The sequence below is a fragment of the Monopterus albus genome, unplaced genomic scaffold, assembly GCF_001952655.1.
Source record: "Monopterus albus unplaced genomic scaffold, M_albus_1.0 scaffold85.1, whole genome shotgun sequence".
NCBI classification, from domain to species: domain Eukaryota; kingdom Metazoa; phylum Chordata; class Actinopteri; order Synbranchiformes; family Synbranchidae; genus Monopterus; species Monopterus albus.
The window spans coordinates 872,882-885,914 of record NW_018127965.1 but is presented as its reverse complement, the minus strand read 5'-3'; the positions used below and the strand labels follow the sequence as shown (position 1 = coordinate 885,914).

The window sequence follows — 13,033 nt, the reverse complement described above, 5'->3', positions numbered from 1 at the left end:
GTATTGTAAGAACTTAATTCGAGGTTCAGAGAAGTCGGATCTCCTGCGGGAGCTCTGTCTCTCTGATCCCAGCGCTGTAATGACTTCACTGTACTCAGACTTTCAGTAAACCTTTGGTTAATTTTAAACAGTCCTCTCCTGTCTTCACTTCTCATGCTTCCAACAAAAGAATTGGGTTAATTTCTAACATAAATGCAAGTTTTTGTTTCATAGCTTCAGCTAGAATATGGTCAGTGCTGAGTAACCCACAGTGGTCATGTGAGCCACCATTAGTTTTTGCTTGGTTACAACAGCTGCTCTTGTTTTCCGAGTGCACAATTTGTCTTACATTTACGGTAATCTGTGAACTGGCCATGACTATGTAGGAGAGCTTTCCTGAACAAGGCCTAATACTTCAGCCCTGGGTCTTTGCCAGGTTTGAGTGATTTGTTGCTGGTTTCAAATCATAGTCCAAGTTATGACAGACAATATCAAGTAAAACCACAATAAAAATGTTTTTTGTTTGTTTGTTTTGTTTATTGTGTCAAGTCAAAAATTCCGAGCCTTCTGACTGGAGTCCAAGTCAAGTTCATCTCTGCATGATTGGGTTTTCTTGCCATTGTTTAAGTGTTTACTAACAGCTTAGGAACCACCTGCACATTTAGGAATTGTTTATTTAAAAAAAGAAAATCAGTTACAGTAAATGGCATACACCTTAACAGTAGCCATCCTCAAATAGGTGGAAAATTTAAACAAATTAACTTTTTAAGAAAATCTGAACTGTAGCGTAGGTATACTGTAGGAGAATTAAGCAATTCACAGCCCTGAAAAATGCAACTCTGACATCATCTCCGTAATTCAAAGCTAGTTGTGATTTAAGTTACATAATAAACACCCACTCATACACACAAAATAACACACTAGTCAACAACACATTCAACAAGCAGGCTCAACCAGCACTGGACACTTAATTCCCATAAAAGCCAATGTGTCTCAGGAAGAGACACTGAATGGCAAACAAACATCTTTCCAACATTTCATTACAATGTGTGCATTTAAAAAAGTTGCAACAACTGTCACAAAAAGTTTGATAGTTTCTATAAATACAAAGTGTAAACTGTCCACCATGCATCAACACCTGCAATTAAGCCCAAAATTATTCATACCCATACCAATTTTACAATTGTGAATTGGGAATTGTTTTTGGGAGAAATGTATTTTGATTGAAGTGACATACAAAAGTTACAATAGGCTGTAAAGAAGTACTGCAAAAGATATTTCATGGAATACAATCAATTTTTTGTATTTGACAGATTTACAAAATGTCATGTCCAGAATTAATCCTACTCTTGCTTAGTAATGAATTGCAAAGCCTCTGTTGGAAATTCCAGGCTCCAAATGATTCATGCACTTAATTACATGGTTGCTGCATGTCTCTACAGGAAATTCAGCCCACTCTTCTTTTGCGAAGGCCTGCAGGTCTTGGAGGTTGGAAGGGTTCCTTGTCATCACACGGGTTTTATGCTCCCTCCAGAGATTCTCAATTGGATTTAGGTTTGGACTCTGGCTTGGCTAGTCCAGAGTATTTACATTATTGTCCAGGAACCATTTCTTGATCCACTTTGCAGTTTCCTTTGGATCACTTTCTTGCTGTTATGTCCAAATCTGCCCAAAGCCAAGTTTTTTGCTGCCAGTTTGATGTTTTCTCTAGGATCAGTATTATACCCCCACCACCGTGCTTGACTGTCAGGACTATTCTTTGGGTTGAACTCTTCACCTTTCCCGCCAAACAAAAACCACATCCCTGTTCCAAAAAAAGCTCCATTCTAGTCTCATCTGACCATAGAATTGACAACCAGAAACTCAGATCTTTGTCCAAATGAGCCTTTGCAAAGGCTAAACAACTTTTTAAGTGCCTGGGTTCCAGGAGACCCCAACCCTTGTGCAACACCCACTGGAGAGTCTGCCATGATATTTTGGTCCTAGCACTGCTCAAATTCTTCAGGGTAGCCTTGGTGGTGATCCATGCATTCTTGTTAGCCTCTTGCAATACTAGCCAGTTTAGGTGACACCTTTGGCTTCCAACCACATCCCCCAAGGGTTTTAACAGTATGGAACTTCTTGATGATGCTCTGTACTGTGGCCACTGGCACTTGAAATTGCTTGGGTATAGCCTTGTAGCCTTCTCCCTCCTTGTGATACATCAATGAAGGTCTTCACCGAGTTCTTTCTTCTTGGCCATAGCACACATTTCCCTGCTGACCACAAACTGCCAATAACTGCATCAGTATCTCCAAATTTATAGCCCGTAAGCCATGTCAGAATTTTCTAGATGATGGAACGGCTTGGAATCATTGTAGAAGCCAACAAGAGCGCTAAACAACTGTATTGTCACAAACAGTGAGGGGTATGAATGATTATGAACTGGCATAAAAATCAACATTCCAATAATTCTACTTCTATGCAAATAATGGAAATCTGAGATATATTAAGGTTTGTGCCTTCCAACTGAAGATAATTAAGTAAGGCCTTTATAAATAGAAGCTTGACTGATAAAATAAACAAATAGCAAAGTACTGTTTTTTTCATAGGGGTATGAATAATTTTGGGCTTTACTGTACTATAGCTTGTGTAAGTGAATAAACCAGAGTTAACTCCTTTCCAAAAGTCCTGAATCAGAGGACTGCTGTTAGCTTCTCCCCCACCATGGCTGGCTCTTAATTAAACCTAAACTATCTAGTAAACTTGTGATGGCACCACAGAAATGTGGCTGTACACTAAATAGACTATTTGCCATTTATGTGTGGAAGTGACTGTACTGCAGAACAAAGTGGAGCTTACAGTATTCCCTGCAAGCACAGTAAAAGCCATACGAACGTGTGGCCTCCTCCTAAAAGATTTGGAATAAAACCCTTTCAGTGGAACATGGTGCATAAATAGTATATGTTACATTTACTGTATAAATAAGCATCTATTATGTTGTCAACATGAAAACAGTGTTATCTTGATAGTGACAATTGGGGAAATCGTTTTAGTTAGCACAGAAGTGCTGGAAATCTTTGATGCCCAGTCAGTCCTTAGCAGTCCTAGCAATGTTTGTGACAACTCAGGAGCAGGGCTGCAGCCTACAATTATTGTTATAACTGGCTAATCTGATATAATATTTCCATAACCTACTGGCTGTTTAGTAAAGCAGAATTTTGTCTGTGATGTTCATAGAGCCTAGAATGATAACAGCCCCATACACTCGAGTCACAGAGATAATCTTGCATGAGCTTACGGAACCGAAATTTGCAGAACATTTTAACCTTGTACCATCGTTTCATGACACTCGCCCAAACTGTGAAGGTATTTCCTGAATCCTCAGACTCTAAACTAACAATGTCAATAATAATTTCACTTAATTTTTAATAATACATTCAATAGACAATAATAATAATAGGTTTAAATAATCCAGTCATGCTCAATTTTCATAAAAATGGCATAATTTCCTGTCATCATTTTTGCTTAACTGAAAACAAACTATGACCTGAGAAACTCATTAAAATTATATTACGGGGATAAAACCGTCAGCAAGTTTCAATTCTGAAAGCTCAAGAAAGATCACCTGTGACTCATGTATGCAACAGAGTCACAAGCTGAGGCTAAGATAATTGCTAATTCTGACCTAAACAAATTCAACATGTTCTATATGCATTTGAATTAAAAGAAAAAAGAAATCTTCACTCCTGAGGAGTTAAAACCAGTAAACGTTCAATATCTGCACTTCATAAACAACTAATGATTGTTATGAATTTATTTCTCACCAATCTACTGATCAAATCATTTCAGCACTACCCAACAGTCACAGGCCTGCTCATCTGTTTTAATGACTAAAAGAACATTTATCTTTATAGCCATGAAAATGGCTGGGATGTTCAAGTGTCTGTCAGTAACACAAGGCAACGTGGCTTTAGGTCCCAAAGTCAAAGAACTCTACACTACAGATACACCTGCTCAAATGACAAGCTAATAGGAATGAACAATTATTAAATGCGACAAAACCAGGTTAATCATTCTATAAATAATGCTTGAAAAAGTGGCATTGTTATAACTTGGACCTATAATTTTGGTACAATTAACAAAAAAAAAAAAAAAAAAAGCCATTTTGACACCTTGAAATGCTCAACTGGCTCTGATTTTTCCTCATGTCTGTTAGAGCCCAACGATTCTCTTGTAAAATATGTCAGTCATGTACATACCCTTTTATTAACTCAGATATGACATTAACTAGTGATGCTTCATCTTCACATGTGGCAGCTGTGGCAGCTGCTCCTCGTCTGTTAAGGAATCTGTAAATAATGTGGTGGCTGAGTTCACTTCTCGATCAGGCCTCCGTCTTTTAATTTGAAGTAGAAGAACTTCTCTAAGGTGTTGGCACACTTGCAGTACTCGCTGTCTGGAGGGTTGTACTCGCGGCAGTTTGTGATGATTCGCTGCAGGTCGGCAATAAAAAGCTTCTTGGTCACATAGTATTTGTTCTTGAGTCTCTCTGTCATGGTCTTCAGGTCTATGGGGGGGAAAGAAAAATGTAAATTACTATTACTAATATAATGTTTCTGTGACATAAAAATAAATAAAAGTCATCTGTAACAGGAAAAGCTGTAAAATCAAACAGATGATTGCGAACCAATGGGAAAGCGAATGATCTCGTAGTAATCAGGAGCCTCGGATTTCTTCACTGGTTCCATGAAGGGCCAGGCGTCAGGATGAGTCTGTTGGAGACATGAATGTCTTGATTAGCCTCAGCTCTCGTTACCCCTGTGGTGTTTTCCTGTCTGGTGTCAAGGTGACTTACTTTAATCTGGGCCAGGAGGTTCTTCAGCATGTTGTATAACACATCAGGGTCCTTTACCTCTTTCCTACAAAAAAAAAGGTACATAAGCAAAAATATTGACCACACTTTGATGAATAGCTTAAGGACCACACTTACATACAGTGTTTCTAAATGAAGTGATGCAAAGTAATCCAATACATACTGGAATGAACAGGACTGACAATATTTTACATTGGAGGAATGGAGCCAATCCCGGCTGACATTGGGCAAGAGGCAGGGTCCGCCCTGGACAGGTCGCCAGTCAATCACAGGGCTGACATGTAGACAAACAACCACACACGCCAACACTCACTCCTATGGGCGATTTAGAGTTGCCAGTCAATCTGAGCTGCATGTCTTTGGACTGTGGGAGGAAGCCAGAGTACCCGGAAAGAACCCACGCAGGCACAGGGAGAACATGCAAACTCTGCACAGAAAGGATCAAACCCAGAACCTTTTTGCTGTGGGGGCAACAGTGTTAATCGCTGCGCCACTTGCCGCCCTAAACCTAGCCTAGTGAGACTCAAAACCGACACAATAAGCCGCTTCTAACTGCTCTTTGGTCCTCCCAGAACACCCCGTTTCCTAGTGACAACAAACTACAGATGCCTGGTTGCAACCAACTAAACAAAATGCAGCCTCCAGTTTGAAGCTAGCATTAGCTGATTTATGAGTAAAACTGGCAGTCCAGTATAATGCTCCGGTTACTGCTGATACCACACAAATCACTAATCTTACACAAATATTAAATTATTCTAAAATTAAAATCATATTGAGTACAATGGTAAAATCATGACTGTGCTAGGTCACTAATATTACCAAGACAAACACATTAGCTTTAGATGCTAATGCATCTAGAAAGAAGAATGCAACATTTGAATAAAATCTGAGTCCTCTGGTGGCTTTTAAGAGTCTCCAAAAAGCCAAACCAATGTCAACCCTGATTTTTGCTTGTGTGTCTCTCTCTCCGTGCAAAGAACACTACCTCGTTGGTCTGGCAGTCACTGTTTCTAACTTTTAGCTGCTGAGAGCTCCTCCATGGCTGGCTGTTTGACAGGCCTACTTGCGCTTCTTTGCTAGCTAATTTAGAGACTGCACTTTGACAACACAGAGAAGCTGGAATAAATACAGATGCACTGTAGCCAGCAGAGAATCCCATTTTCACTTAGGAGACAATGTGTAAAATCTCAGTTAATGCACTTTTAAAGCCATTTGAATGTGTTTAATTTGATCCTGTGAGTTTTATGACACCCACCTCGGACAAAAAACGCAAAAAACACCACTGCATGTGAGTTCCCTCATCTTATCACATGAAACATCTACACAATAGCTTCTAATTTATGGCTTTCCTCATCTAGTATAGTTATTACTGCTTCTAAACCCTGTGCATTTGACAAAGCTAAACAAAGAAAATGACTGGATAAACGCTACCACACAAACAGAACCTGATTCCATTCCACGGTGCTTCTACATAGTACCAGATTTTTACATTGCTAGGAACAGAAACACCTAAATACAACAGCGCTGATTTAAAAAAATAAAATATGAAAGGATTTTACCCTTTGTCCTTAATACTGGGTTTCCAGCCTGTCTCTCCTGGAAGAAAAAAGACTTGTAATAAATATGAAAATGTCAGTTTTGAATGAAATAATGATTCCACTGTACACAAACCAAACATGTACTTATGCCTGGGATGCTCTCCACTGGAATCTGTCGTACTCCCTCTTTGAAGCAGGTGAGACCGGGGTAAACTTTCCTGATCTGGCTCTGTTTCCTTTCAATCAGCTTCTTAATAATCTGGTATAACAATTTCAGGTTCATGAGGTATTAAAAATTCAGAGAATAAGTCTGCCTTAATGAGAGACGGCCTTACATACCTCTTTCTGTCTTTTAATGATATGAGAAAGCTCAGTGTAGGGGATTCTTGGGTTCAGCTCACACTCCATGAGGGTCGCTCCTTCGTAGTCTTTGATGTATCCCAGGTATCGACTCTTTGGCACTTTGATGTCTTTGGAAAAGCCCTGGGGGAAAAGAACATATTACAGAAAGGAAGGCTCGAGGGAGAGGGCGCGGGCAGAGCTAATGTATGGGTCATTAGAATCAGAATGTCTACAGTACCTGCTTCTTGAAGTAGCCAATGGCGTACTCATCAGCGTAAGTGAGGAAATAGAGGATGTTGTGTTTGATGTGGTACTCCTTCAGGTGGTTCATCAAGTGGGTACCATAGCCCTTATATAAAAATTACCAGGGAGGGGACAATGAGAAAAATGTGAGACATTTCAGTATTATTCTGATCTTTCTAAATGTCAATGCTTTGTTAAACAGATAAAGAGAGGTGGCGTCACGGCTGACATTAAACTTATCCATTGGTACATATACAGTGCATACCAACTGATCCGTTGTAGTTTTTTTTTTTCCAAGGTATGTTTAGGTCCTATTTTTTTTACAGTTACTACAGAATACACATTATTTAGACCACTGCATCTCATGAGGGTAAATGGTCATGTACCTTAACTTGCTCATTGGATGTGACAGCACAGAAGACGATCTCCGTGAAGCCCTGAGTGGGAAACATCCTAAAACAGATGCCTCCAATGACACGGCCATCTTTGATGAGGGCCAGGGTCTTGTGCTTCCTGTGAAAGTTGGAGGATGTCAGGACAATGTGCACACATCTGCACGTGCCATGTGGTACGACTCCTACTGGAATTGAATACTTACGGGTCAAACACCAGCCGTGTGATGTACTCTTTGGGCATGCGGGGTAACTGATGAGAGAAGACATTCTGCAGGCCGACCAACCACATCAGGATCTTCTTGTTGGACTTCTGGGAAAGTGAGTTTCCAATGACATGGAACTCTATGATGCCCCGCCTCTCCTCCAGCCTGGCAGTCTCATCACGGGCAGCGTTTGGCGTCAGTAGATTAGTCTAGCATTATAGACAATCTGTCAGTGCTACAGTTGAAGTTTATTTCAAAAACAACACAGCTCATTTGTCTTTAACAAGTAACGAGGTTAAATGATTTACCTCTGGTCCGAGCATAGCAGCAGGGTCAGTGATTGTCATCATGACTTCATTGACCAGCTCCATGGGAATGTCTCCCATCACACGGATCCGCTTAGCATCCTCGAGGGTCAGCGCCTCAGGAAGTTTCCGTTTCTCTCCTGAACAGACAGTGACATTCCTCAGATGACAGCAATGGGGGGATACAGCTAACAATTAGAAATGAGAACTGTCAGTGATCGATTAACAATAACTGCTACTTTTCTGATTTTCAATACGCACATTTATGTTTAAGTATTTAAAAACAGGTGTGTGTTGAGTGCTTTAGAATGACTTTCAACGTTTAATAAAATTCCTACATATAGTCATTTAACTGCACCTCCTGAAGATATAACAGCAACAAAGAATCAAAGAGGTAGAGCAGTGCCTACGGACCTGGGATGGGCTCTGTACCTCCAGTGTCCATGCTGCCCAGAGAAGAGACACTGCTCAAACCTTTAGACAGAGCGGGGGAACCGGACACCGCAGCAGGGCTGATCACTGCAATAAACACACCAAGGCACAGGACATTCATTACAAACTGTACAACTATACAGTAGAAAGTGCAACAACAGCTAAAGCCATATATTTGTACATACAGTATATTAACATGTATACCTACATATTTAGAATTTTTTATATATATACTGCTTTCACAAGATACCAAAGCTACTTCTGCATGGCTCTTAATGAGTCATACACATAAATAAGGTCTGTTTTCTCAAACACTATCACCTCCACTGAAATGCCCTCTTATCATTTTTTTTTATTTTTTTTTACCTTCAAACTCAGTTTGAAATTAGTTGAGTAGCAGAGGACTGTCAGTGCATCAGTGAGGTCACTTCCACATAATCTGAACCACAAGCGATAATTATTGTCCCTACTTCTTCTATAATTTGGAATGTTATGTTATCTTTTTTGCTGTTTTGTTATATAAAATGTTAAGGCATTTTGTGAAATTTTGTGTTTGCCTTTTTGTTATTTCAATCCTGCGAAGGGCATCGTTTGCAACACACTGTGTCGGTGCTCGGATCAAATGAAGAATGCAAAGGAAGTGCTGAAGTACAAAGCTAAACAATGTGATCATATGTGATGGACATCAGTGGGACAAGAAGAGAGAAGAGTAACTGAAATATACAGCAATGAATACTACAAAGATAAATAAATGAGAACATTTCCACCTAATACCAAATAACAGTCAAATAAAAGTAATCCTCTAATTCAATAAATACCATTCTTCAATCACATCACACTGTAAAACACATTAAATGTTCCATCAATATCAACCATGAATTAAAACGCTTGGGCCCAAAGATATACTGGGCCAAAACAGTACACCGATATTATATATATGTGTGTGATTTTTAGATAGTTCATTTATTATTTTAATGTAACATATTGTACAGTGACATCTACATTTAATTTAGCTCTTCTGAAAAAAAGTATTACAACTTTAATACGACCCAGGCTTCCTGGACCTTATTTATACACAGGACTCACTGTGGTGCTTCCACCTCAAGTCTTCAAAAGCTGCTATAGGTTATGCAAACCACCAGATGTCCCCATAATCACTTTGCCCTGAAGCAACAAATCTTTATTTCTGCAAAAAACTGGAAAACAACCCTAGAGTAGAGCTTCATAAGGCTCCATTCTCCCATTACGAATATTTGTACACTGCCTGCTCTCATCCTACTAAACAGACACTGCCACACTGTGCACCCTTCCTCACCTGTCTGATGTCCCAGCTGTGTGCCATCTGAGGTAGGCATAGTGAAGTCAGCCTCCCAGATGGGGGAATTCTCACCATAGATCTCTTCCTCCAGCATGGACAGAAACCTGACAACACACATGCAGAAATGTAACAAATACAGCCAGGTCTAATCTAGGGATTCGTACTGCCTGCCCATTACACTTGTGCACAGATGTAAATCCTGAGTAACAGTGACTGAGCCTTTTGAAGGTAATATAACTAGCTGACTTTTCCCAACACATATCAGCTGAAGCTGATACAGATTGTTTGCATTAGGGATGGGCAATGATTTTCAAACATTTGAATAGTCATTAAATTTACATTTTTTTTTATTATGTCACGGTATGGTTTTGTCTTTAAACTCAAAGGGCCACTGTTTTCACCGGTGACTGTAAATAACACGATAACAAGGTCAGTATATAATTTTACTACAGCACCAAATACAAACAGCAGAAACATGCAGAGACTACAGCCATCAAAAGGGTCTGTGTGGTATATCAAGAAAATAAACAAAAATGAGTTGCAGTGCAAACTCTGCCAGGTTAAGTTAGCATATCATAAATCGACAACTATGCGCAGCCATTTGAAGGCGAGGCATCCAGCAGAAAGTGGGGTGCGGTCCGCAGATCAATGGTCAGTGGCTAGTTTTGTCACCTGAAGAAGAAAGTTTAATGAAGTATTTTAGCTTGAAATGCCCATCCCTAGTTTGCACCAGCATTTCCACAAATGCAGCTGAACAATCAGCGAAAACCACTGTACTTTTTTCCTAATTTAAAAGTAGCACCAACAGCAAGGGAATGGGACAAAAGATGAAAAGCAACAAGCCAGTGACTAAATATTTTCAGTCGTTTCTTTTGTCATTAATGCTCAGACACACTATTTAAAGAGTCTGCCCTTACTTGGGAAAATGTGTGAGGATGAGTGTGCGTTTTTCTGGCAGCAGTTTATCCTTCTCCACTCTGAACTTCTCCAGCAGCTGGCGTCGGGTCACAGTGAAGATGGACTTGAGCAAGCTGCGGCCGAACACCTGAGTTGTTTCATAACGTGGTAGGCTGTCATTACTCTGTGGGACATGGCAGTAGCACAGCCACCTTTGTGTTTTAAGAAGAAAACAGTTATTGTACAAACTTATAACACCATTCAAAACTCTTTTCAAATTAAATCTGTTGTCATATGCACAGTAAAAACAAGCAGTTACACTGCACAGTGAAATTCTTAATAAATAAAAACACAGCAGCCTACCTACTAAGTAGGAAAGATTAAAAAAAAAAAAAAAACACTTGCACACACCTGGTGTAATCCACTTTGTATGCTGTGCCATCATCTTTCTGGGTGCGCTGGCGATACTGCGTTGGTGTCTCCAGCTTCCAATAATTTAGGCACAAGAGGAACATCTTTGACAGTTCAAACATGGTCTGCCTTTCTTTTGGTGCCAGGTGGCTGAATTTATACTGAACAAAATTCAAAACCCCCTTTGAAATAAAAGGGAAAACATGATTAGGAAATAATTAAGATACAGAGTAACATAAACATGAAGTGTAATGATGCAGAAGCTAAGCATAAAATAGCCTGTGGTCACAAATTGTTTTCCCACAAATGGTGCACATAGGCCACCACATACCTTTACAAATACTCTGTATATTCCTGTTGCTTTTTCAGCTAGAGCAAAACATCTAGATGTGACCCGAAGATGTGTTTAGTTTCTTGTTCACCTGCTCAATGTTGGGCTTTTCAAAAGGTGGACTTCCAAGGGACCCCTCTACAACTGGCTGACTCATCTGCAAGATGCACTTCCTCAGCAGCTAAGGCAAAGAATGTAGAAATTAACAACACACCACCACCTGACATAAGGACACATGGTGAACCGAGCTGAAAAGATCAAACTGAAGGTTACTGGTAAATCTGAGCTGTTGCACTGATGTGAGACACACTGGCTTACCTTGAAAAGGTAGAAGTAGACCTGTTTGGTATCAGTGTCCTCCTCTTTGTGCACAGACATAAAAAGGTTCTCCACATCCACCACCATCCCCAGCAGTCTGTTTATCTCATCCTCAGACACATTCTCCAAGTGGGACACATGATCAGCTAAATAAAACACAACCATGGCTTGGTCAAAGTGCAAACAGCATACAGATATAAAAAAAGTCACCGGATCATGTTTTAATATGCTATTGGGAAAGAGGCTGGGGAGTGCTGGACGCTGTTTGTACCCAGAGCATGTCCACAGCTGCGGCACGGCTCGCTTAGGCTGGCTGCTTGCTGTTGCAGGTCCATACGAGTGGCGGATGGTGGATTTGGGTTTTTCCATCCATTGCACTTACATGTGTCACTAGCCTGAGAATAGCGAAAAATATATAGAGTAATAAATAAAGCATTTAAAACAGTAAGTCGGGTGCTGTTTTGTGCGTCAGTGATAAAACAATTAAGCTAGCTGATAATGAACGCGTCTTCAAAGATTTCATGGGAACAACGCAACGTTTACTGTTAGCTATCCGGCAGACTGTCTGGCTAACTAGCTACAAAAGTTAACTATTACGTTCGTTCATTAAACCATTTGTTTATGTTTGCTACCATTTGTTAGCCCACATCACAGAGAGTGCTTTGTTGCGGTGAACTTTGGCTAGCTATGCTACCTAGCTACCTTGCATGCGGAGAATACGCCAAGTTTCTCAAGCTTTTTCGCCCGTGGGAAAGCTCGGACTTGGGCTTTCTTCTGGCTTGCACGTTGTTGCTGGCTAAGTCCCGGCCTGGCCGGATCACTATTCCCTGACCCGGAGCCTGTCGCGGCAGTAGTGGACCCAGCAGACTGGGCTTGGAGAAGCCGGGGTTGCAAGGCCTGCGCCGCCGGGTCCGACATATCCACGCTGCTAGGCGCTTCCTCGACTCCCGTGTAGCCCATACGCTGCCTTCACGGACTGTCGGAAAAAAGTATTTACAATAACTGCAGAAAAATGATGCTTTCAGATTTTACCCCAAAACAAAGGCGTTCAACAGTCAGAAAACACAGATCACGCACTAGTGATTTTGGATTGGACACAGACTGCTGGGCACAATGCCTTGCATAGCAGGATATCTCTTGCTTCAAGACCCCAAAAATGACGTGACTACTACGAAAGGACATGTTTACAACGGAGTGGAATCATCAATAGGCTAAACAACAACAGCATATTACCTTAAGCTCTGCATTACTTTATGATTTTAATTTGAGTGTCTTGCCGGAAGTGCAGGTGATATACCTGTCCTAGTGGCCTATCAATGTTAATTTTGTCAAAACAATATATGCACCATGTAACTCATTCCACTAAACAGCACTGGAATAAATATCCTACCATTATATTACATCATAGACTTTCTTAATTCAAAACAATCGTAATAACCTTTATTACATGGCCTTAACCTGCTGAA

The 13,033-nt window shown here is 40.4% G+C and overlaps 1 protein-coding gene across 2 annotated transcripts; it reads right to left on the bottom strand.

Moving 5' to 3' along the window:
• Positions 1–638: 638 nt before the first annotated feature.
• On the bottom strand, positions 639–12,902 carry kat2a (K(lysine) acetyltransferase 2A). 2 transcript variants are annotated; one of them, XM_020607376.1, is made up of 19 exons: positions 12,801–12,902; positions 12,270–12,543; positions 11,839–11,962; positions 11,568–11,713; positions 11,341–11,430; positions 10,919–11,100; positions 10,528–10,719; positions 9,608–9,714; positions 8,275–8,379; positions 7,864–8,000; positions 7,556–7,764; positions 7,344–7,470; positions 6,953–7,063; positions 6,712–6,855; positions 6,517–6,631; positions 6,394–6,430; positions 4,817–4,880; positions 4,649–4,733; positions 639–4,528 (listed from the first exon to the last, which is right to left on the bottom strand). In XM_020607376.1, exons 2-19 carry the CDS (start codon positions 12,525–12,527, stop codon positions 4,335–4,337), a joined length of 2,427 nt encoding a protein of 808 aa, XP_020463032.1. In that variant the 5' UTR covers positions 12,528–12,543; positions 12,801–12,902; the 3' UTR covers positions 639–4,334. The 2 variants fall into 2 exon arrangements, with proteins under 2 accessions (XP_020463032.1, XP_020463033.1); XM_020607377.1 differs by lacking the exon at positions 12,801–12,902 and adding an exon at positions 12,645–12,726.
• Between the last annotated feature and the right edge of the window lie 131 nt (positions 12,903–13,033).